Genomic DNA, 22,954 nt, shown 5'->3' with positions numbered 1-22,954 from the left:
CTCTGAGAGAAAGTAAAATGGCGTCTGCGCCACCGAATTTGTAGGCAACGTTATGCAAATGAAGGCCTACTTTCGCAATTGCTGATTGGTTCACCTGCATGCAAATAAATGATTCCAGATCTACTTTCTCATATCCTGTAACAGTTTTCCAGCAATCAAGCCAATTTTTAAAATCTAGTTAAGCTTTTAATAATAAATTCCGTTTTTTCGCGTTTTTTAATAAAGAGGAGAAAATAAAAAATAAATAAATTCCGTTTCGTTTATAACAATTCAGACTAGTTTGTTTTAAAAACAAGAAGTCACTCTCGCCAGTGCTTTGAAATTACCAAAGATGCAAAGCTCGAGGCACAGTTCTGCTATTTGCAAGGCCCGTTTATACCTCCTTGAAAGCAGTATCTTTACATCTGAATCTAGATTTTAGACCAGGGAGAGGGAAAGAACTATGGTCATCCAGACAATTCCGACTACAATGTTTCCTATTGTACACAAGATACAGAAATAGCGAGTGAAAATAAAGGGTGGGGGGGAAAGTGCATCACTTAAAGGGAGATAAGGAATTTCGTAGCCCATATGTCTCCAATCCTTCGAATTGGAAAGGATCAAATAACATCTAGTTTAGCTACCAAGGCAGGTCACAAATAGTTCTTCAGTCTAACCAGTGAAAAGATTATACACACACACACACACACACACACACACACTGAAATGGAAGAACCCTCTGTTTAACGCCTGTTTAACCCTGTGTTTAAAGTTTTTATTACTATCATCATCATCTTCGACTGAAACCAGCTCTTGGCTAATTCTTACAATACCATCTATCTTTTCTGCAGAGAGGTGTGCTCCCTGAATTTGCCTTTTTTCCTAACATTCCCCAGGCTCCTTAGCCTTCCACAGACAACCCCTAACCCCTAGTTTCAAATTTGTGAGCTAGGTTCGTAGCGCCTCCTAGTGCCTTATGAAGGCAAACATAAACTCCAGGCGGGAAGCCTCTTCACCACCTACTTTTCTAGATACAATGTGAACAGGTTGATTGTGATTTATTTATTCAGCAATTATTTATTTAGCGTCTATCACGTTGGGAACATTCTACCAGGAACTTGGGATGTCCAAATATAAGATTATAACAAATAGTATCAAATCGAAGAGGAAAAGAGACACTATAGAGGTAGGGCTTCCAAAGAAACAACAGCCTTAGATTCCGTCTTTCCCTCAGACAATGATTTCCAGATGCTGAAATTATCAGATACTATGAAATAACAATTTACTGAAAGTTTAAAGAAATAAAAATCTGATAATGCAATCAAGGAACAAGGTACAATCAAAACCAACCTAATTTTAAAAAATAAAAAAACAATAGAAATTCTAGAAATCAAAAAGAGCTATATTCCATACAGATAAAATTAAAATCTATTGATAAGATGAAACATTCGGGACCTCATATGCCCATGATTACACAACCACTAACTAAATAAGGTAACAACTGACAGAATTAGCAGGAGAAGTTCAAATTTAGAGCTGTTGGTCAAGTTTTCATTATATTAAGCTTATAAATTCTCACAGCAAATAATAAAAAAAAATGTGTATGCTTATAGAAAGTTTGGACAACACAGTCAACAACCTTGATCTGTGTGTGATTCTTGTACTTCACACATAGAGAATGTCCAGCTTTTAAAGCACACATTTAATAATCTCAAAAACTCAACACTGGCTTCAGAAAATGTCACAATGAATACAAAAGAATCAGTTTCATATATATGACACTCTTTTGCATTATCTAATTAAAGAGCAATGGAAAAGATATTTTTAGGATAATAAAAATAAAACAGTCTTGATATACGATTGGAAACTAAAAGCGCACTTCTAAATACAATGAATTAGAATATTATAAGGGAAACTATGCAATGTTATGAGATAACTATAAATGGAAATAATACACATGAAAATTGTTGGATGTATTAAAGGTATACTACAAGGGACATACATAATATTCAAAGCATATTTTAAGGAACAAGAATCACTAAAGATATACAAAATAGGTGTTCAACAATAACAAAAAGCTAGAAAAAAACAAAGTAAATCAAAATTAAGTTGAAAGAATTGGTTTTAGAATTCTTAGAATGTGTTGTACTGCTGTGAACGATGCTCTGCTTCAATTCCATATAGGCAATTACTAATGTATAGAAAGGTCATATATTTTTATGTGGTGCACATATTTACCAACCCTACTGAGTTCTTACTTGATTTCATGGTGTGTTTATAGGTTCTCATGGATTTTCACATTGACATATTATTTTAAGTATGTCAACCTTAAAATTAAAAAAAAATTTTTTTAATGGAGATAATCCACAAATGACAACCTTGTCCTTTGAAAAGTCTTATAACAATAGACAAACATCTAAAAAAATTAATGAGGAAAAAAAATTAATGAGGAAAAAAAGATCATGTGTGTGAAAAAATTACACAAATAGAAAAAGGACAGTTGCTACCAAAAGAAAGATACTAAGCTTAACAGAAAGCAATAATTTTCAAGAAAAACTTAAGTAATGGGCTGAATAAACAAGTGATGATTATGGAAATAGGACTGGCAGTTTAAAAAAATTTTTTTTCTTGTACTCTTCAGTCTAAGTGATACCACACTTGGCTGGGTTTTACAGGTACTAGTGAAATTTAAGTAACTGACAATCTCTATTTTATAGATGTTTCAGTAGAAAAATAGCTATCTTGTTTTTTTGTTTTTTTTGGCAAACTGTTTACCCTTACCTAAACTGGACAGGAACAATACTGAAAAAAAGAGAGAAATAGATGAGAAAAAGCTATAGTCTCATTTTACTTATGAAATTCCTTTTCTTTTTTTTTAAAGCTCTATTTAGAATGCAACCAAATGAAATCAAGAGATATCATTATTTAAGAAACAATAGTATATTATGTTGGGTTTATTATAAGAATGGAAGAAAAGTTTAACATTTGAAATCTGCCACTGTAAGAAATTAATAGAGAAAAAGCTGTTATCATTTGCACAGATACTAGGAAAGTATTTGTTAAGAGTATGAAATGCCTTCATTATCAATATTTTCAATAAACTAGAAGGATAAGGAGTAGCGAGTCACTTCATAAGAAGAAGCTACAGTGAGCACAACATTTAATAGTGCAATTTTAGAAGGATTTCAAAAGTGTAAAAAGACAAAAACTTTGTGGTCCTACTCTTATGCAACACAACACTGAGGGCCTGGCCAATATCATAAGACAAGTACAAGAAATAAGAAGGATAAGTATTCAACAGGAAAACATGTTATATTTATTGTTTGAAAATAATATGTCATTGTAAAAATTAACAAGAATCTATAAACAATTAGATCATCCTGAGCATAAGAGAGTTACCGAATATATGAGTACCACATAAAAATTCATGGCCTTTCTAGATTTGAAATAGAAAATTCAGACATTATTTACAACAATGTAATACAGTCTAAGGATTCTAAATCCAAGAAAAAATATTCCAGATCTGTATATATAAAACTATGAAATCCTGAAATAAAAAACAAGATTCACTCAAACTAGGAGACAGATATATGTTAGACTTCCTTCCTCAGTGATCAATGAAAAGAAATAGAGGAAAACAATAGAATGGGAAAGATTAGAGATCTCTTCAAGAAAATTAGAGATACCAAGGGTCATTTCATGTAACAATGGGCACAATAAAGGACAGAAATGGTATGGACCTAACAGAAGCAGAAAATATTAAGAAGAGGTGGCAAGAATACACAGAAGAACTATACAAAAAAGATCTTCATGACCTAGATAACCACGATGATGTGATTACTCACCTAGAGCCAGACATCCTGGACTCCTAAGTTAAGTGGGCCTTAGAAAGCACCACCACGAACAAAGCTAGTGGAGGTGATTGAATTCCAGTTGAGCCATTTCAAATCCTAAAAGAGGATGCTGTGAAAGTGCTGCACTCAATATGCCAGCAAATTTGGAAAATTCAGCAGTGGCCACAGGAATGGAAAAGGTCAGTAATTCTAATCCCAAAGAAACGCAATGCCAAACTATGTTCAAATTACCACAGAATTGCAGTCATCTCACACACTAGTAAAGTAATGCTCAAAATTCTCCAAGCCAGGCTTCAACAATATGTGAACTGTGAACTTCCAGATGTTCAAGCTGAATTTAGAAAAGGCAGAGGAACAAGAGATCAAATTGCCAGCATCTGCTGGATCACGAAAAAACCAAGAGAGTTCCAGAAAAACATCTACTTCTACTTTATTAACTATGCCAAGGCCTTTGACTCTGTGGATCATACCAAACTGTGGAAAATTCTTAAAGAGATGGGAATGCCAGACCACCTTACCTGCTTCCTGAGAAATCTGTATGCAAGTCAAGAAGCAACAATTAGAACTGTATATGGAACAACAGACTGGTTCCAAATCAGGAAAGGAGTATGTCAAGGCTGTATATTGTCATCCTGTTTATTTAACTTATATGCAGAGTACATCATGAGAAATGGTGGACTGGATGAAGCACAAGCTGGAATCAAGATTGCTGGGAGATACATTAAAACCTCAGATATGCAGATAACACCACCCTTATGGCAGAAAGTGAAGAGGACCACCCTCATGGCATCCGGTCCCATCACTTCATGGCAAGTAAATGGGGAAACAATGGAAACAGTGACAGACTTTAATTTTTCAGGCTTCAAAATAGCTGCAGATGGTGACTGCAGCCATGAAATTAAAAGATGCTTGCTTCTTAGAAGAAAACTTATGACCAATCTAGACAGCATATTAAAAAGCAGAGACATTACTTTGCCAACAAATGTCCATCTGTTTAGTCAAAGCTTTGGTTTTTCCAGTAGTCATGTATGGATGTGAGAGTTGGACTATAAAGAAGGCTGAGCACCTAAGAACTGATGCTTTTGAACTGTGGTGTTGGAGAAGACTCTTGAGAGTCCCTTGGACTGCAAGGAGATCCAACCAGTCCATCCCAAAGGAAATCAGTCCTGAACATTCATTGGAAGGACTGATGCTGAAGCTGAAACTCCAATACTTTGGCCACCTGATGCGAAGAACTGACTCATTGACAAAGACCCTGATGCTGGGAATGATTGAAGGCAGGAGGAGAAGGGGATGAGAGAGGATGAGATGGTTGGATGGCATCACTGACTCAATGGACATGAGTTTAAATAAGCTCCGGAGGTTGGTGATGGACAGGGAGGCCTGGTGTGCTGCAGTCCATGGGGGTCACAAAGAGTTGGACACGACTGAGTGACTGAACTGCACTGACACACTAGACTATGTTTATTTATTTATTTATTTTTGATGACTCAGTATGGTAAAATGTTCTTAAACTCCAAAATAACCTAAATAATTCAATGTTATGTTACAAAACTTCACTATGGTAAAGCATTGTAAAATTCCCATTAATTAGCAAAAATAGGATGATTCTCCAAAACAAACAGAAGAGAAAAGGAAGAAAAAAAGTGGATTTTGATTTAGGACAGGCAATCTAAGACTAGCTAGGGTTATCCTAGGCCTTGAGCTTTCAGAAACTACATTAAACATTTGTTTAAATCTTGGTAGGCCAAGTCAAGAAGAAAGCTCAGAGTAGCTGGATTCAGTGCTAAGTGGATTCAGTCGTGTGTCTCTTTGACCCTATGGACTGTAGCCTGCCAGGCTTCTTGCTCCATGGGATTTTCCAGGCAAGAATACTGGAATGCATTGCCATTTCCTTCTTCCGGTAGCCTGGTTAATTCATTCTAAAGTGACAATATCTCATGCAATGGTTTAGAGCCTGGTGATACAAAGGCTATGACTCCCGGCTTCCACTACAGTTGGTGCCAGTTTGATCCCTGGTGGGGATGGGTTTCCATTTCCTTCTCCAGGCAGACTGGTTAGTTTGTTCTAAAGAGAGAGTGTCTCTAACGCAATAGTTTAAAGCAAGGACTCTGGATCTAAACTTCTTAGGTCAGAATGCCCTTTGCCATTTATTAATTAGATGATATTGGATACATTTTTTTAAGCTTTGAGCACCTCAATAAGTTCAATTCAGTTCAGTGGCTCAGTTGTGTCCGACTCTTTGTGATCCCATGGACTACAGCACACCGGGCCTCCCTGTCCATCATCAACCTCCGGAGCTTATTTAAACTCACATCCATTGAGTTGGTAATGCCATCCAGCCATCTCATCCTCAGTCATCCCCTTCTCCTCCTGCCTTCAATCTTTCCCAGCATCAGGGTCTTTGCCAATGAATCAGCTCTTCACATCAGGTGGCCAAAGTATTGGAGTTTCAGCTTCAGCATCAGTCCTTCCAATGAATATTCAGGACTGATTTCCTTTAGGATGGGCTGGTTGGATCTCCTTGCAGTCCAAGGGACTCTTAAGTCTTCTCCAACAACAAAGTTCAAAAGCATCAGTTCTTAGGTGCTCAGCCTTCTTTATAGTCCAACTCTCACATCCATACACGACTACTGGAAAAACCAAATCTTTGACTAGACAGATGGACCTTTGTTGGCAAAGTAATGTCTCTGCTTTTTAGTATGCTTTCTAGGTTGATCATAAGTTTTCTTCTAAGGAGCAAGCGTCTTTCAATTTCATGGTGACTGTAGTCACCATCTGCAGTGATTTTGGAGCCCCCCAAAATAAAGTCTGTCAGTGTTTCCACTATTTCCCCATCTATTTGCCATGAAGTGATGAGACCAGATGCCATGATCTTGGTTTTCTGAATGTTGAGCTTTAAGCTAACTTTTTCACTGTCCTCTTTCACTTTCCTCAAGAGGCTCTTTAGTTCTTCTTAGCTTTGTGCCATAAGTGTGGTGTCATCTGCATTTCTGAGCTTATTGATATTTCTGCCGGCAATCAATGCATATGGCTAAAATAGCGATAATAATAGTTCACAGGTGTGTTGAGAAGATTAAAGGAGTTAACATCTGGAAAGCACTAAGAAATGTGTACGCCAAAAAAAAAAGTAAATAGAAGTAATTGGAGATGGTTGTGTGTTACCAGCACCCAAGGTTGCACTGTGTTTTGTGGGCCCCACTCTCTTTTACCTTCCTGGGCCGTCTTCTCCATAAAACCAACAAAAACAGTAACATTATTAAAATTACATAAAGTATTAGTACCTTTAGCAGAACGGTTTCATCGTTCTAGTTTTATGATATATTAGAATGTTTTCATTGACCTAAAAGTTCATTTTTAATTCTTATTTTAGAAGAAAATAAAATACATCCGTGAGCCTCTAAAAATACTGTGTGCTGTATGCTCCGAGTCAACTCTAGCCTAATGGATGTAGGTCCTTCATGCATATGAAGATGAAACTTAAAACACATGGTTATTCAAGTAGGAAATAATAATAATCCACACATACATACACATACACCCACTTAACCCTCAAAGTGCCGTAGAAATATGAGAACGAATAAACAGGTGGTGCAAGGAAATTGTCTTGGGGACTAGTTATGAGGGACAGTGCATCTTCAGAACAGGTTTTGAGAGGAGGAAAAAATTAAAAGAGGGGTGATGTCTTGTTTCTCGGCCTTCAAACAACTCGCTTCTCCGTTTCAATAAGTGAATGCCCCCTTAGACTGTTGGGGCCTCTCGTTTCCACTGGCAGATGGAAGAGAGGCTGGGGGTCAGCTGCGCCTGCGCACCAGTAGGGGTTGGTCACGAGAAACCTTGCGGTGCGAAAGTGGTGGGCAGAAGCCTACAGCTTACTGGCGACTTCGTAGGGGAGCTGAAGTGATGTACGCGTATCGTGGGGCTCCAGGAAAAACAGCGGAGCATGAGGTGGGTTGGAAAGACCCAGTGAGGGAGACAGTGTGGAGGGCTGTGGCTCCTGGAGGTGGGGCAGATAGAGGCGGGGCATGGAAGGCCCACGCTATTCTTTCCACTCTTGTATGGCCACACCAGAAGGAGGCGCTAATTTTCAGGACTTGACACTTGAAACTCAAGGTGATTTTCCAGGTTTGGGTGACTGGTAGTATCATATCGGGTGGCGCAGTGGTAAAAAATTCACCTGCAATGCAGGTAGACCCGGGTTTGACCCCTGGGTTGGGATCCCAGGAGAAATGGGATGGCTGCCATGGGGTTGCGAAGAGTCCAACACAATTGAGGGGGTTTCACTTTTTTTTTTTCCCCTCCAAGTGTGATCCCCGGATGCATTTGCATCACTTTGATAATTTAGAAATGCAAATTATTGGCCCCTACTCCAGATCTAGTGAATCTAGTGAAACTTAGGTGGGGCCTAGCAATCTGTTTTTAAAAAGTCCTTCTTGGTGGCTTAGACCGTAAAGCGTCTGCCCTCAATGCGGGAGACCCAGGTTCGATCCCTGGGTCGGGAAGATCCCTGGAGAAGGAAATGGCAACCCACTCCAGTATCCTTGCCTGGAGAATCCCATGGACGGAGGAGCCTGGTAGGCTACAGTCCACAGGGTCGCAAAGAGTCGGACACGACTGAGCGACTTCATTCACTCATTCATTCATGTAGTGCACACTTAACTCTGAGAGTGCTTCAAAGTAATGTCTTCCCGTTAATTCAGGTGTTGAAGGTGACTTACCATTTGTCAGCTTAGATAAACTAAGTTGTTTACCTTCGAGAATGTTACCAAAGCCAAAACACTTCTTAGGCCTTACCCACTCAAAACTTAATGGCAGAAAATAAACTGAAAAATGAATAAATTGTTTGTATAGAAAAGGGTTATCTAAAGAGAAGGATTTGAATTAATAAAAGCTGAATTCCAGTTACCCACAGGTTTTATTAAATGTGGAATCTCATTTACAGATGTTTTGCCATTCTCTCCTTTAGACTTCCCCCACCTAAGTAAGTAGATGGTAAATAATAAATTTCCAGTAATTAGGCCTATGACAAATAAATTCTATCTTCATGATTTAAATAAAAATAAAATGAGAAAGCTAAAACATCTTGTTTATGCTCTTCCACCCAGGTATTGATCTCCTTCTCCTTTGCAGATAAATAAATGTGCAATAAATCAGGATGGGTAGGATTTTATTGGGATATACACACTAATCAATTATTTCGGGCAGATCAGACATCATACCTCATAACTTCTATGGCCAGATTTTCATTTTCAGTTACTGTTTGCATTCATTTCTTCTCTGTACTCTTATCTCACCCCTGATTGAAGAAACAAAAATGATTTATATGTTAGCTGCCATTTTTCCATCAGTATTAATATTTGCTATACAAAAAAGAGGGTTTTGTTTACATATGCTTCTATAATGTGCTATGAGGAATCTCTGTTCCAATGTTACCTACACTTTATTAGCATCAATAGGTAATAGTCATTGTTAGCATCAATAGATAATGACTCAAAACATAGGGCTTCCCAGGTGGCTCGGCAGTAAAGAATCTGTCTGTTAATGCAAGAGAAGCAGGAGATAAGTGTTCAACCCCTGGGTTGGGAAGATCCTCTGGAGGAGGAAATGGCAACCCACTCCATTATTCTTGCTGGAAGTGTTTGGACAGCAGTTGGTATAAGTCAAGGAGAAGACTGCTGAAGTTGCTCATCTGAACAAAGTACAAAAAATAGTCTTCCATAAGACATAATTTGTGGATTCATAGTTGATTTAAACATGCAAAAGTATGTGACAGAACAGACATAAGAAGCAAATAGTTGTAGAACTCAAGTTATAGTCAATGATAGATGAAGTGAAATGAAAGTCGCTCAGTTGTGTCCAACTCTTTGAGACCCCCATGGACTGTATAGTCCATGGAATTCTCTAGGCTAGAATGCTGGAGTTGGTAGCCTTTCCCTTCTCCAGGGGATCTTCCCAACCCAGGGATCGAACCCAGGTCTCCCAAGTTGTGGATGGATTCTTTACCAACTGAGCCACAAGGAAGCCCAAGTATACAGGAGTGGGTAGCCTATCCCTTCTCCAGGGGATCTTCCTGACCCAGGAATTGAATGGGAGTTTCCTGCATTCCAGGCGATCTTTACCGAGTTATCAATTCAAAATTGTAAAAATGTAGTTTTTCTTGTGACTCTGTGCAGAATTAGCCTAATTTGAATAGATATGGCCTTTCCCCTTTGCTAGAACGTGATCTGTAGGCTCTTGGAATGTATTGCTGGATAAAAGATAAGAATATCTTTGTGTACCACAAGGCCTTGAGCTACACTGGGTGGTCTAATAGAATCATTTTTGGGGGGGTTCTTTGGGTCATACCATATGTACACTAGATCCACAGGGATTGGGTACTAAAGATCCAGTCTGGACGCCAAGGCTTGATTGAGTTTCCCTAGTTAGCAATACATACTATGTTTCACACATCGTTGCAGGAAGGTATTGTTAACAGTTGGTGACTGCTGGAAAAGTACTACTGGAAGCTCTCAGTTTGGAACGCCCTTAGACTCTGATCCACGAGTCTCTTCCCTTTGCTGATTTTGCTTTGTGTCCTTTTGCTATAATGAACCCCAATCTTGTGTATAATAACTTTCAGTGAGTTCTGTGAGTCCTTGTAATAAATTATGTCATCTGAGTGTAGTTTTGTTGAAAACTCTGAACCCTGCAGTTGGTGTCAGATACGAGTGCAGTCCTATGGACCATCCCTTAGCTTTGCCACTATATTTACAGTGGTATTAATATTACCATACTGCTTATCACCAAAAACTTGGGATAGTTTGTGGGGTTTTTTGCCTTAATTTAATGAGTTTGGTAGTTCTCATGTGAATCTAAGTCTATTCGCCTGCAAATTTCCAAAGAGTGATTAACATTTGTTCAGGCTTTGGTGAAAGATAAAGGGATATGAAAGCAGTTAACTGTAAGCATTCTTGATAGTCTTACAAAACTGAGAGCTCCTTGAAGTAAAGGACAAACTTATTTCTCTTTGTATCGCCAGTACCCATGTCAGTGACTAGCCTAGAGACATTCAATGACAATCTCTTAAATAAATTGATGTATAAATAAATAACTTGCCATGGTACAATTTACTAGGGTACTTTGACATACACCAAAATCTCCTTATAAACCTTCATAACTTAATTCTTCTTTAGTTTCTTCTTTTACCAAGCTTCTGCTAACCCTCAATTTGTTACATTTTTTAAATATTGTATTTTCTTTCAATCAGTCATCAGTCTTCACTCCTATATTTTAAATAAATTTTTATCTTCTTAAACTTATCAATTTTAAATTTCATTAATTTTTTTCTTAAGTGTTATTTTCTTCTCTTTTCAAATGCCAAAGTATTTCCTGTCCTGGGATTATAATTTTTTATTATATTTATTTTCTTTAATTTGTTTTATTACAAAAAGCTCAAACCTATCATGCATTCCAAAACAATCATGCATCAGAGATTTGCTTTACTGGTTGTGGTTGAGGATTTCTCAGGTGAATTAATTCAATTCATTCAATAATTTTTTAAAGTACTGACTACTACCTGAGATAATGTTTTATTTAGATAAAGGGCTACTATTTTGTCCATTACAACCTCAGAAAAAGGAACTATCAGAACATCATGTGAGAGTTTTACTGACTTTGTCTCTGTAGAAAGTGGTCTATTATAGTCTATGTTGCTGGAATTCCTAAAAATCTACTGAGTGGAAAGGTATTAAGTTTGGGTGATTTTATAGCTTATTTCTATGTAATCTTTAAAGCACAAATACTTTTTACATTCAAGATTTAAAGCATAAAAAGAATCATGTGGTGTTTTAAAATACATACACAAATTATTTTAATATCCTTACCTCAAAAGATGGATCCTAATTCCCCTTCTGAATAAATACCAGATTTAAGTGACTTGCTTCTAATGAATAGAAAGTAGCAGAAGTGTCGTGTCAAAATTAGGTCACAGAGCCATTCCTGCCATTCTCTCTATCTCTGATTTCTCTTTCTATGGGATAACAGCTACTGTGCTTTGAAGCAGTCTCTTCCATCCTCTGGGGGAACTGAGTTCTTGCAGGAGACACTTGTCTGGGGAATCCTCCAGCTACAGCCAAGCTTTCTGTTGACTGCAGTGTTTGCTTACTTCTTGACTTCAAACTCCCCAGACACCCTGAGTCATAACTACCCAACTAAGTCATTTAAGTGAAGGACAGGAAAGCCTGGCATGCCGCAGTCCATGGGGTCACAAAAAGTTGGACACAACTGAGTGACTGAACAACAACAAAGTCATTTCTGGATTCCTGATCTCAGAAATTGAATGAGATAATAAATATTCATTGACTTAAGCTGCTCAGCTTGGAGGTAATTTATTATACAGCAGTAAGTAATAAAAGAGAACCCCCACAGTGAAGTTTATGAAGCTACCATAACTTTAAGGACAAAATCTGATGAAGGCAAACTGAAAAGATAAAAATCATAGAATGATTTTATGTATGAATAGTAGAGAATTTTAAATACCCATGTAAAATATTAAAATTTATCCAGGTACTATTTAAGATAAAGATACAACATGACCAAATAAGGGACTTCCCTGGTGGTCCAGTGGTTAAGAGTCCGCTTGCCACTGTGGGAGAGGCGAGTTGCATCCCTGGTCCAGGAAGATCCCACATGCTGAAATGCAACTAAGCCCATGTGCCACGATTACTGAAGCCCGTGAGCCTAGACCCTATACTCTGCAACAACAGAAGCCACTGCGATGAGAAGCCAACCTGCCACAATGAATAGCCTCCGCTTGCTGCAACTAGAGAAAGCCTTTGAGCAGCAAGAAAGACTCAGCACAGCCAAAAGAAAAAAAGAAAAGAAATGACCAAATAAGATTTGGCCTAGAACTAGAGATTAACATTAGAATATCTATGTGTACTTTGTTGCAACAGGTTTAAGGAGAAAAAGCACATTATTTCATCAGATGCCAAAAATCCATAAATCACTCCTAATAACTCATAATAGAATTAAAAGGAAATTACATCAATACAATAAAGACTACTCACACACATGCATACGTATTATTATAAATCACAAACTACCAAAGCTAGTTCCATGAAAAAGAAGAAAAAATGGTGACATCTGCTAGCATGTCTAATATGAGATAGTTTGTGATTTTAACTAACACAATAATGTGATAAAAGATAAGGAGAAGTTGTTATTGGAAGGGATATAAAACATTTTTTTCTCTGCTGATAGTATGAAATGAAAGTCAAGATAACCCATTAGATATTAACATTAACATAAGTAATTACAACAAGATACAAAATGCATGTAAATAATCAATCACTCCCCTCTACCCCATGCTAGAATTTCAAGCAGTGGTTTTTGATCTGATGCTATATGTCCACCCAGAAAATCAGCATTAAATTTGTAAGAATGTATAGGGTTTAGTTCAGTGTCACACAGTAACCCTTTTTTGTTATATCATTTCACTATATTTTATGAGTAATCCATCAATTCTAAAAAATTATCAGCCCTGATCATTTAAATCTCACATCTGCATCATTTCCCACTTGTCCTGCCACTATGGTTAGATGCATGCCAGACAATTTTATTACCAATTCCAGATCTCTTAAACTCATTTTTACATTCCTCTCTCTGTATTTTGGATAATTCCTTGAGATCTGGTTTTCTATTCATGAAAATTCTTCAGTTGGGTCCAATTTACTATTAAGCTTATCCAGTAAGCTTTTAATTCTGTTCTCTCTATATAGAAAACAAATAGAAGTTCTAGAAATATTTGTTTTCTTCAAAACTGTGTGATCGTTTTTTGTATTCTGTTAATCCTTCACATATTTCAGGTTTTGTTTGGAAATGTATTAGTCACTTTAAGTCTGTATCTGTTAATGTGTGATTTGGTTTCCATTGTCGTTCTTGGTCATGGTGTCTTTGGCTAATTTTGGTTGTGAAGCTGCTCTTTCATTTTTTAGTATATATATATATATATATATATATATATATATATATATATATGGGATTTATTAGGGCCTAAAATGACGGTAAAGTGTTTGCCTACAATGTGCGAGACGCAGGTTCGATCCTTGGGTCAGGAAGATCCCCTGGAGAAGGAAATGGCAAACCACTCCAGTACTCTTGCCTGGAAAATCCCACGGACGGAGGAGCCTGGTAGGCTACAGTCCATGGGGTCGGACACGACTGAGCGACTTCACTTTCAAAATGCTTACTCTTTCAGAGAGGATTTGTATTTGCTTTTACCAGGTGCCCAAGGGGCACCAAACAGTATGGGATATTTCTAAATTAAATTCTCAGCCTAGGTGTTTTGAATCCCTATTTTATTCTATTCACGCTGAAACAGAAAAGTGTGAAGCTTGGCTTGTATTCCAAAATCTCAGCAGTGGAGTTTACTTGCTCAGCACCAAGTTTCAGGACAGATTCTTCGCCATCCATTATCTACTGTGAATGAATGTGTGTATTTATTTCTAGTTCCTTTTGGTCTGGTGTCTCCGGCTTCACTGGGAAAGTTCTTTTTATGCTCCCCACCATGGCCAGGCTTCACTTAACACCCTAAAAAACAAAGCTCAGGTTTGGGTAAAAATCAGCAGAGGTGCTTGGGGGTTCACATGGGCCAAGCCCCTCGGGCTGAGTGTTCCTTACTTTTATACTGGCTCTTCATTGCTTCATCCTCAGCCCATGCTCATCTACCTGGCAATTTTCTTGGTTACCTCTACTGATTCCCTTCCTCCTGGCTACTCCCTCCCAGCCCCCCAGGTCCCAGCCTCTTCAGATTTATCTTCTTGACAAAATGTTATTTCCCAGAAAGGAAAGCGCTTATTTCTATCCTACCTAGTACACATTCTACCAGGAAGGGTTTTCCTTTCCTTTCTAATTCCTCTCCGCCCTTGATGCTTGGGGACACCCGGGAAAGCAGAAAGAGTGCTCAAAAGGGCCTGAGCCGAGTAGACAGACTCCTTTACCGATGGAGAGAATGATAACCTGAGACCGAGTACTTTAAAGCTGAATGCTGCCCCCAAAGGACCACAAATTAAATAGGACTTTCTGGGAAAGAAATTATAGCAGCTGACAGGATTTCAAGGCTTCCTTTTTCTTTTCCTCGGTGCCGTTAGGAGAGCGTAGGCTCCTCCTCACCACAGAAACCGCACCAATTACAAAGCAAGGAAACCAGAAAAAACCTTTGTTAACATTCCTGTGAAAATTCAGTCTTCAGCATTCCCCCCCTCCCCGAAATACATGTATCTGTGGTTTAAAAATGAAAAAGGAAAAAAAAAAAAGGAAAAGAAAAATGGAAAAGCTGTGAGCAGAATGAAGTTGGTAAGAGCATGCTCTTTCGTATTCTGGGTAAGGGTTCATCGCCAAATTCCGTATCGTCAGGATCAACTTGAAGACCTACGTACGGAAAAAGAAAGCTGTAGTTTAAACGGCATTTTCAGGGCAAATTGATAAATGGTTTCGTCGTATCATGGTTCTATGTAACTACTTGCCTGTAGTGGGCAATGTATGGCATGCATTGTCTAGCTTGCCCATAGTAATTCTTACGCAGGGCAATAGTGCTAGTGAAGATTTAAATGTGGTAGAAATCGGAATATAGCCTTTGTAATGAAAGGATTACAACTCATTTGCTGAGAACATGCGTGGCTCTTAAAAGAGCCTTTGGGGTTGGGTGTAAAGACGCTTACTTGGCAAGTTTACTTGGAGCTGGTGTACTTGGTGACGGCCTTGGTGCCCTCGGACACGGCGTGTTTGGCCAGCTCCCCGGGCAGCAGCAGGCGCACGGCCGTCTGGATCTCCCTGGATGTGATGGTCGAGCGCTTGTTGTAATGCGCCAGGCGCGACGCCTCGCCCGCGATGCGCTCGAAGATGTCGTTGACGAAGGAGTTCATGATGCCCATGGCCTTGGATGAGATGCCGGTGTCGGGGTGGACCTGCTTCAGCACCTTGTACACGTACACGGAGTAGCTCTCCTTACGGCTGCGCTTGCGCTTCTTGCCATCTTTCTTCTGCGCCTTGGTCACCGCCTTCTTCGAGCCTTTCTTTGGGGCTGGAGCTGACTTGGTGGGTTCAGGCATCTTACCGATAAAAAATGGAACAGTTACGCCAACAGCTGGGAAAATAGTTACCGCGAGTGAGGTCACATTTATTTATAGACGCGGTATTCAAATGAGGTTCGTAAGATCTCGCTCAGGATTGGATTAATTTTATTGTGGCGTCAGAAACACAAATGTAAATGACTTTAACAGGTCTACCTCTTCATTGGCTGCTTTGTTACTTTGCTTTGACCCAATCACAGGGCCTAGACTAGGCTACCCAGAGCTAGTATAAATAGCCTGTTCAGGCCCCTGCATTGTGTGTTTCACAGCTAGCAGATACAAGTAGTTGGGAAAGTGCCGGTTTTAGGTTTGTAACTAAAGGCAAAACTTCTCTGTTCCCTTGTGTAACGCTGAGAATTGGCTCGGGCCCCGCACCTAGTGGCCGTCTTACTGTTCTCGTGGGGCTGGTGGGATAGCTCGATAAGAGCATTATCCTGCGCCTCAGGGAAGGTAACCAATGGACAGTTAACCCATTGTAGCCACCTCTCTTCCATGTGTGTTGGGTCATCCTGTAATGAAATTCACCCTCCCTTAGCTTCTCCTCTACCAGAAGCCCTGATGAATTTCTATCACTTACAAAAAAACCATAATGGTTAAGATACTGAGGCATAATTCCCCCGCAAATGCCCAATATGTCCTCGTTAAACAAAATGTGCAAGTAACCCATTCAATGACTAACCATCTCTTGTAAAATGGTAAATGCTAAAATTTCACATTTGGGGTTTAACAAAATCCTACAGAACGTAGAGCCTGAAAAAACCTGGATAATTATTTTACCTAAACTTATACTTGATTTTATTGTGCCATTTGAGGCAGTGTGCGGAGTTTACGTCAAACCGGCGCACTGTTCTGTGAGCCACGTACAGGGTGCAAGCAAATTGAGAGCAAACCGATTACCCGTTAAACTCCGCGGTTTGCTAATATTACCCTCAACATAAAGGAAAACCCTGCTGTTAAGACCCACCTCCCATCCCAGCGAGGCCCGCCCCCCCACTTGCCGCCTCTTCCGCCCAGCCACGCCCCCTTAAATGTGCAACAGCTCTTTTCGTGAGATCTTTGGGTGGCTCTGAAAAGAGCCTTTGGGTTGTGTCGAGCTTCGAAGCCGTAGGCCAAAGGAACTTCCTATTTCTTCTTGGCCGCCGCCTTCTTTGGCTTGGCTGCCTTGGGTTTGGCGGTCTTTGGTTTAGCCGCCTTAGGTTTCACCGCTTTGGCCTTCGCTGGACTCTTGGGCGCCTTCTTCGGCTTGGCTGCTTTCGCTTTTTTCGGACTCTTTGCTTTTTTGGCTCCTGCAGCCGCAGCAGGCTTCTTCGCCTTCTTTGGGGTCTTCTTGGCGCTCTTCTTGGGGGTTGCCCCCCCAGTAGCCTTCTTCGGCTTTTTAGCTGCTCCTGCGGGCTTCTTGGGCTTGGCCGCACCCGCCTTCTTGGCTTTGGGCTTGGCCTCCCCGGTGGCCGCTTTCTTGTTGAGCTTGAAAGAGCCGGAAGCCCCGGTGCCCTTGGTCTGCACCAGGGTGCCCTTGCTCACCAGGCTCTTGAGACCCAACTTGATGCGGCTGTTGTTCTTCTCCACATCATAGCCGGCGGCGGCCAGTGCCTTCTTGAGCGCAGCCAAAGATACGCCGCTGCGCTCCTTGGAGGCGGCGACAGCCTTGGTGATGAGCTCGGACACCGGGGGCCCAGACGCCTTGCGCTTCGCGGCACCTGCAGCCTTGCGGGCCTTCTTTTTCACAGGCGTCTTCTCGGCGGGGGCCGGAGCAGCGGGCGCGGCGGGCGCAGTCTCGGACATGTTGAGGGCGGGCGTGGGTACAGCAATTCGAGCCGGAAACAGAGGTACTGGCCGGGACTCGGGCAGCGCCGCTGCGCCCGCCCGTTTATATAGGGCGGAGCTGCGCCGTGATTGGTGCGCTGTCCAGCCCGCCTCGCTGGCAGCCGCAGAGTGTCCTCTCGGATCCCGAGTTGTGTTTGTTACACCTCAAAAAATGCCAAAAATATCAAAATTCTCTGCATCGAATTGCCCGATTTTTCTCAGAAAGTGATCCCCGAAGCCTCAGGCTTCACGCAGGTCTCAAATTATGAGGAAAGCACAAAACCTTATGCCAAAAACCTGCAATATTTCCCGCCGTGCTCGTCAAATTTCGACTCAGAGAAACAAAACTTTCTATTTTCTTAGTAAATTATACACCGATCTTTAACTGTGGAGTTTTCTGACCTCTCAAATATGATTCTCCAAGTGCTTAGGTTCTTATGTGTCCAAAAACCATGTCACTGGCATTAAGATTTTTATTATAAATCTGCGCTTAAGTGAGGGAAGTAACACAGGCTCCTCGGAGAGTCCTGCCTATTGAGCCGAGGGCATTTGAGTTCATCAAACTGGTTTAGTTTAATGCTAAACAAATTATTGCACATGTGACGTTAAATTTTGGACCCTTGGGACATCACCCTATGCAGCCATGGTTTTATTTGTGTCTGCCGCGTCTGGAATTTTAAATAATTCCTTAGGATAATTCTCTTCCTTTCTGCTCCCAAGGGTTGGGGGCGGGGCTGTTGCTTGTCTTCCTCCGGACAACTGCTCCAGGACTTTAGATACCTTGAATTCAGGATATTTGTGAAGGAAAGGGAATCCAAAACATAGCTAGGGTACACAGATGGAAATGGATTAATTTTCAAATAACACACAGATGCTGTCCATAAAGTCACTGGAAGTGGCAGTGCACTTGGACGACATGCCTGCAGTCCTGCTGGATTCTTTTGGCATATGATTCAGACTCAAATAGTAATATACTCTTAGGGCTGAAATTCAGGCATTGATCATAAAGGGAACTAAATGGAAAGTATAGATTGTAACATATCTATTTCCATTACTAGAGAAACTCAGACCCTGTTATCACTGTATAGCTGATGAGCGACTAGTCTACATAGCAAATATGGCTTCAGTCATGAAGATTAAGGCCCTTCTGCTTCCCAGCGCTCCATAAAAAAGAAAATAAGTTACATGTAGGATTGAATGGTCTTGGAGGAGGGCATGCAACCCATTCTAGTATCCTTGCCTGGAGAATCCCATGGACAAGAAGCCTGGCAGGCTAAAGTCCATAGGGTTGCACAGAGCTGGACATGACTGCAGCGACCTATCATGCAAGCAGAATTGAATGACAAGTTCAGATTTTCAGCTGAGACACAAAGCTTTGAGGAATCATCCAAGTTAAGTCTTTGTCCTCTGAAAACACTCTTTGCAAGGTCTTCAAAAAGTAGTTTTGTTTAGGTAGTGCATGTTGGCAATCCTTAAAGCAGTACATGTTGGCAATGAAAAACTCAACTAAAGGAATTATTCCTGGAAGATGGTCTGTATGGAATTGTCTTCAAAATCTGCAGGCCACGTACTTGAAAGACTTGAAATTTCGTCCAGTGATATAAGGTGATATGATACAATTCTGTGGTTGTAACATAGCATTGAAAGTGAAGTCGCTCAGTCCTGTCCAACTCTTTGCGACCCCATGGACTGTAGCCAATTAGGCTCCTCTATCCATGGGATTTTTGGACAGGGATGCTGGAGTGGGCTGCCATTTCCTTCTACAGAAGATCTTCCCGAGCCAGGTATCGAACATAGCATTAGACATCAAATTAATTTTTAGTTCTATTGCACGCAATTTCCTCCACACACAAGATTCTACCACTGAAATAAGATACAGACATTTGCTACATTAATGAAATAGCTCCAAACAGTCTAGTTTGACTTTTAATGCTTAATCTGATATATAAGACATATAAATTATTGATATTTTGAATGACTTACTGAATAAACATTTTCAATGTAATTTGTGCATGCCACTGAAAAATAAATTTATGATTTCTTATATATTAAAATAAAATGGAATGAGTAAGGTTCTAAAACAGATCAATTGATGGTTACTACAGAAACTGATTTTTATGGACATCTTCTCTTAGAACAGTGGGGTTATACTCATTTTCAATGACAAACAAAACCACTCCCCTAAATAGTTGAAATCAGCAGAACACACTAAAATTCTCTCAAATGCTTCACTTTATTCTGTGTATCCCTAACTAAATCAGACTTTGAGGCACTTAAATCCTTCTTATTCTGTGATCTTTTAAGTCACCTATGCTCATGTCCTATGGTGCAGTATGTTTTCTATACATAAAACTATTTGACATAATTAAGGAAGACATCGAGGATCTGCCACTATCACATCAAGCATTTATTTGAAATAAAAGTAACACCGTAATGTTCCATTTTCCAATTGATCTATCAGTTAAATCAGAATTACATAGGGTGTTGGTATCAGTGTGTGTGTGTGTGTGTGTGTGTGTGTGTGTGTAAATGTGTTTTAAATATAGATTCCACCGTCTTGCCCCAGATAATCCTGAATTCTCCTGAGAAGACTCCTGTTAAGAAGTGCACCCAGGATTCCAGCTGACAGCTATCTGACTTCAAAGCATTTGCTCTCAACACAGGTGTTTTTCAGGCTACGGGTCTGAACAATCATTAAAGGTTGTGAAATCAAGTTACTGAGTTTGCAGCACAAGGTCAAAATGTTTCTCTTTCAATGAACTAGAATAGAATACAAAATATCAGATCCCAGTGCATTTAGTTTCAGTTGTCTACACAGCTTTTTTTTTCTGCACTTGAAGGCATGCGGGATTTCATCTTCCTGACAGAGGGTCAAACCATCACCCCTGCAGGGGAAACACACAGTCTTAACCACTGGACTACCAAGGAAGTGCCATCTACACAGCTTTTTGGCTGTGTGCTGGGTGTCCCCATGTGAAATGTATTTCCTACAGTACAGGTTCACATGGTTGGATTTGGAGAAGTCCTTCCTGAAGCAATTTCTTGAAACTTTATAGCCATTAAATATTCTCAAGTATATTAACCTCTGGTGAACTAAAAAAAGTAACTTCCTATTATTGGCTTTTTAAAGTCTCTAAGAAACCCTGAGTCATAAAAAATGGGAGTACTCTACATATATTTCTATTGTGAATAAGATAGTAACTGTGCTAAGAGGAAGTTTGTGATTTGTAGAAAAGCTGAAAGGAAAGGGAGGTGTATAACTTGGTTCTTTTACTCCAAAATTCTGGACTCTAATTAAACGCTTGATTCTGGACTTTTCTACTTCAGTAGTTTACCATGATTGCATTATTGAAGACAGGGTTTAGGGAAGAGGTGCTTTTTTTGGATTAAAAACTTTTCCCTTCTCCAGCTTCCTCATAGGAGTGGTGGTGTATGAACACAGCCAAGATTACGCTGTGAAGACCATGTGTAAATCACTGTCTGATGGAGAAGATTCCGCTTTGTGGACTCTTGAGAGTCACATTATCTTGGCTTTTGGTACAGGGCTTTTCTGGAAACCTTTTCTTAAAATGGGCCATATATTATTTTATAAATTGTTACTCTTTTTATTTAATTCAACAAATAAAACTGAGGGGGAGAAGGCATACCCAAGTTTGCAGCATTGTTTGGAACTGTAAAATATTGGAATGAACGTTAATATTCACATAAAAAAGTGAATAAATTAAGACACATATGCACAGTTGGGTAATATACACCTACAAAAATGAATGAGGGCAATCTCTATGAGCTATTAAGGAATGAATTCCAGAATAGATGGTTAAGTGAAAAGTCAAATGCAAAAGAGTATCCATAGTATGATTCCCTCTGTAAGGGAATGATGAAGACATAAGAAAAATACATTTTTTCATTCATTTGTGCAAAAGATATACAGGAAGGATAAACCAAAAATGAAAGAGAATTGCTATCTCTGGTAGTGGGGATTAGAAGGGAATGGGGAAAAGGAGGAATGGGAGCTGAGTCGTAGTGATGAAGAGTCAGTGACAGTTTTCTGAGTACGTCTTTATTATAACTCTGACTGTTACAGCTATAGTAATATTTCATATACCAGTGAAACAATCACATTATTAAAAGTAATAGGAATGGGGGAACTCAGAATGAAATACAAGCACTAACAAATGAACCAAAATGTATTAAATTAATAACACAAAAAGGATTGGGAGGGATTAAAGTTAAGTAACTATAGAAAATAGAATCTTGATTGGATACTACAAGGATAAGACAAAAGTAGGTAGACATAAAGGTTGCAATGCAATAGTGTTAGCTCAGAGATAGGGATTAGCAATTCTGAAACTACTATTTGTCCACTAGAATTGAATAAAGAGGTAAATACAATGTAGAACATGAGATCTGGTGTTCTCCCTAGTGGAAAAAGAAGTATTTGGCTAAAATGAAACTTGTACTAGATTGAGATCAGAAGTATTTATATAAAGTTATATTTTAAAATACCTCTACAGTTTTATAGATAGAGAAACCTAGAAGAATGTGTATGTGCATGGGTTAACATACACATATACTTCCTTGCTCTGTCAGTGGAGAGGACCTAAAAGCTGTTATAGCCTAGTAGCAGTTAGCACACTTGGCACACAATCTTTGCCTTTTAAGCATCACTCTTCAGTTAAAGAACCCAGGGGCCCCTGGAGAAGGGATTGGCTCCAAAACAGGAGTATGAAAAATATAGGGTGGACTAGGATTAATTTGTGGTGCCAGAAAATAGGAAGTTGCTTAAAATAAAATGAAAATTTGTTGAAAAATGTTCAAGCCAGTCTAAAGCTGGTATGATTTGAACAATAAAATACAAATGGATAATATAGGATTTTAACTCACAGATAAAAGATATATTCATAGATAACATACATACATAAGGAAAACAGACAACTTTTCCTTGTTGCAGTTAAGTTAAAATCAAGAGGTGGAAGCTAAAATTGAGTGAAATTTGAAGGAGAAATCAGGATTTGTATAGTTTCAAAGTATCTTCCCCAAGATGTCTCTCTAGTACAAGAGAAAGGAAATGAGTTTCTAGTGGAGAAACCTAGATGCCACCTTAATTGAGTAAGGTAAACCTCACAAGTAGTAGACACATCAACATCATCAGCTCCTTGCATTGAGAAGGATACTTCATTGTTTTTGTGATATTTCCTGGCAAAATGA

The 22,954-nt window shown here is 39.5% G+C and overlaps 2 protein-coding genes across 2 annotated transcripts; both read right to left on the bottom strand.

The window, feature by feature from the left end:
* Nucleotides 1–12,183: 12,183 nt before the first annotated feature.
* LOC110132957 (histone H2B type 1-M) lies at nucleotides 12,184–16,001 on the bottom strand. Its single transcript, XM_020886606.2, has 2 exons — nucleotides 15,533–16,001; nucleotides 12,184–15,242 (listed from the first exon to the last, which is right to left on the bottom strand). The coding sequence occupies exon 1, from the start codon at nucleotides 15,920–15,922 to the stop codon at nucleotides 15,542–15,544; it is 381 nt and encodes a 126-aa protein (XP_020742265.1). The 5' UTR covers nucleotides 15,923–16,001; the 3' UTR covers nucleotides 12,184–15,242; nucleotides 15,533–15,541.
* A 710-nt stretch (nucleotides 16,002–16,711) lies between these two features.
* Nucleotides 16,712–17,777, bottom strand: H1-4 (H1.4 linker histone, cluster member). Its single transcript, XM_020886605.2, has one exon. The coding sequence runs from the start codon at nucleotides 17,723–17,725 to the stop codon at nucleotides 17,066–17,068; it is 660 nt and encodes a 219-aa protein (XP_020742264.1). The 5' UTR covers nucleotides 17,726–17,777; the 3' UTR covers nucleotides 16,712–17,065.
* Nucleotides 17,778–22,954: the final 5,177 nt, after the last annotated feature.

Source organism: Odocoileus virginianus, chromosome 27 (assembly GCF_023699985.2).
Source record: "Odocoileus virginianus isolate 20LAN1187 ecotype Illinois chromosome 27, Ovbor_1.2, whole genome shotgun sequence".
NCBI lineage: Eukaryota > Metazoa > Chordata > Mammalia > Artiodactyla > Cervidae > Odocoileus > Odocoileus virginianus.
Note: the sequence above shows the minus strand (reverse complement) of the source record. Positions and strands in the feature narration are given on the sequence as shown.

Bases quoted from the DNA above. Each gene is read 5' to 3' on its own strand.
- LOC110132957 (XM_020886606.2), bottom strand. From the start codon at position 15,922: ATGCCTGAACCCACCAAGTCAGCTCCAGCCCCAAAGAAAGGCTCGAAG.
- H1-4 (XM_020886605.2), bottom strand. From the start codon at position 17,725: ATGTCCGAGACTGCGCCCGCCGCGCCCGCTGCTCCGGCCCCCGCCGAG.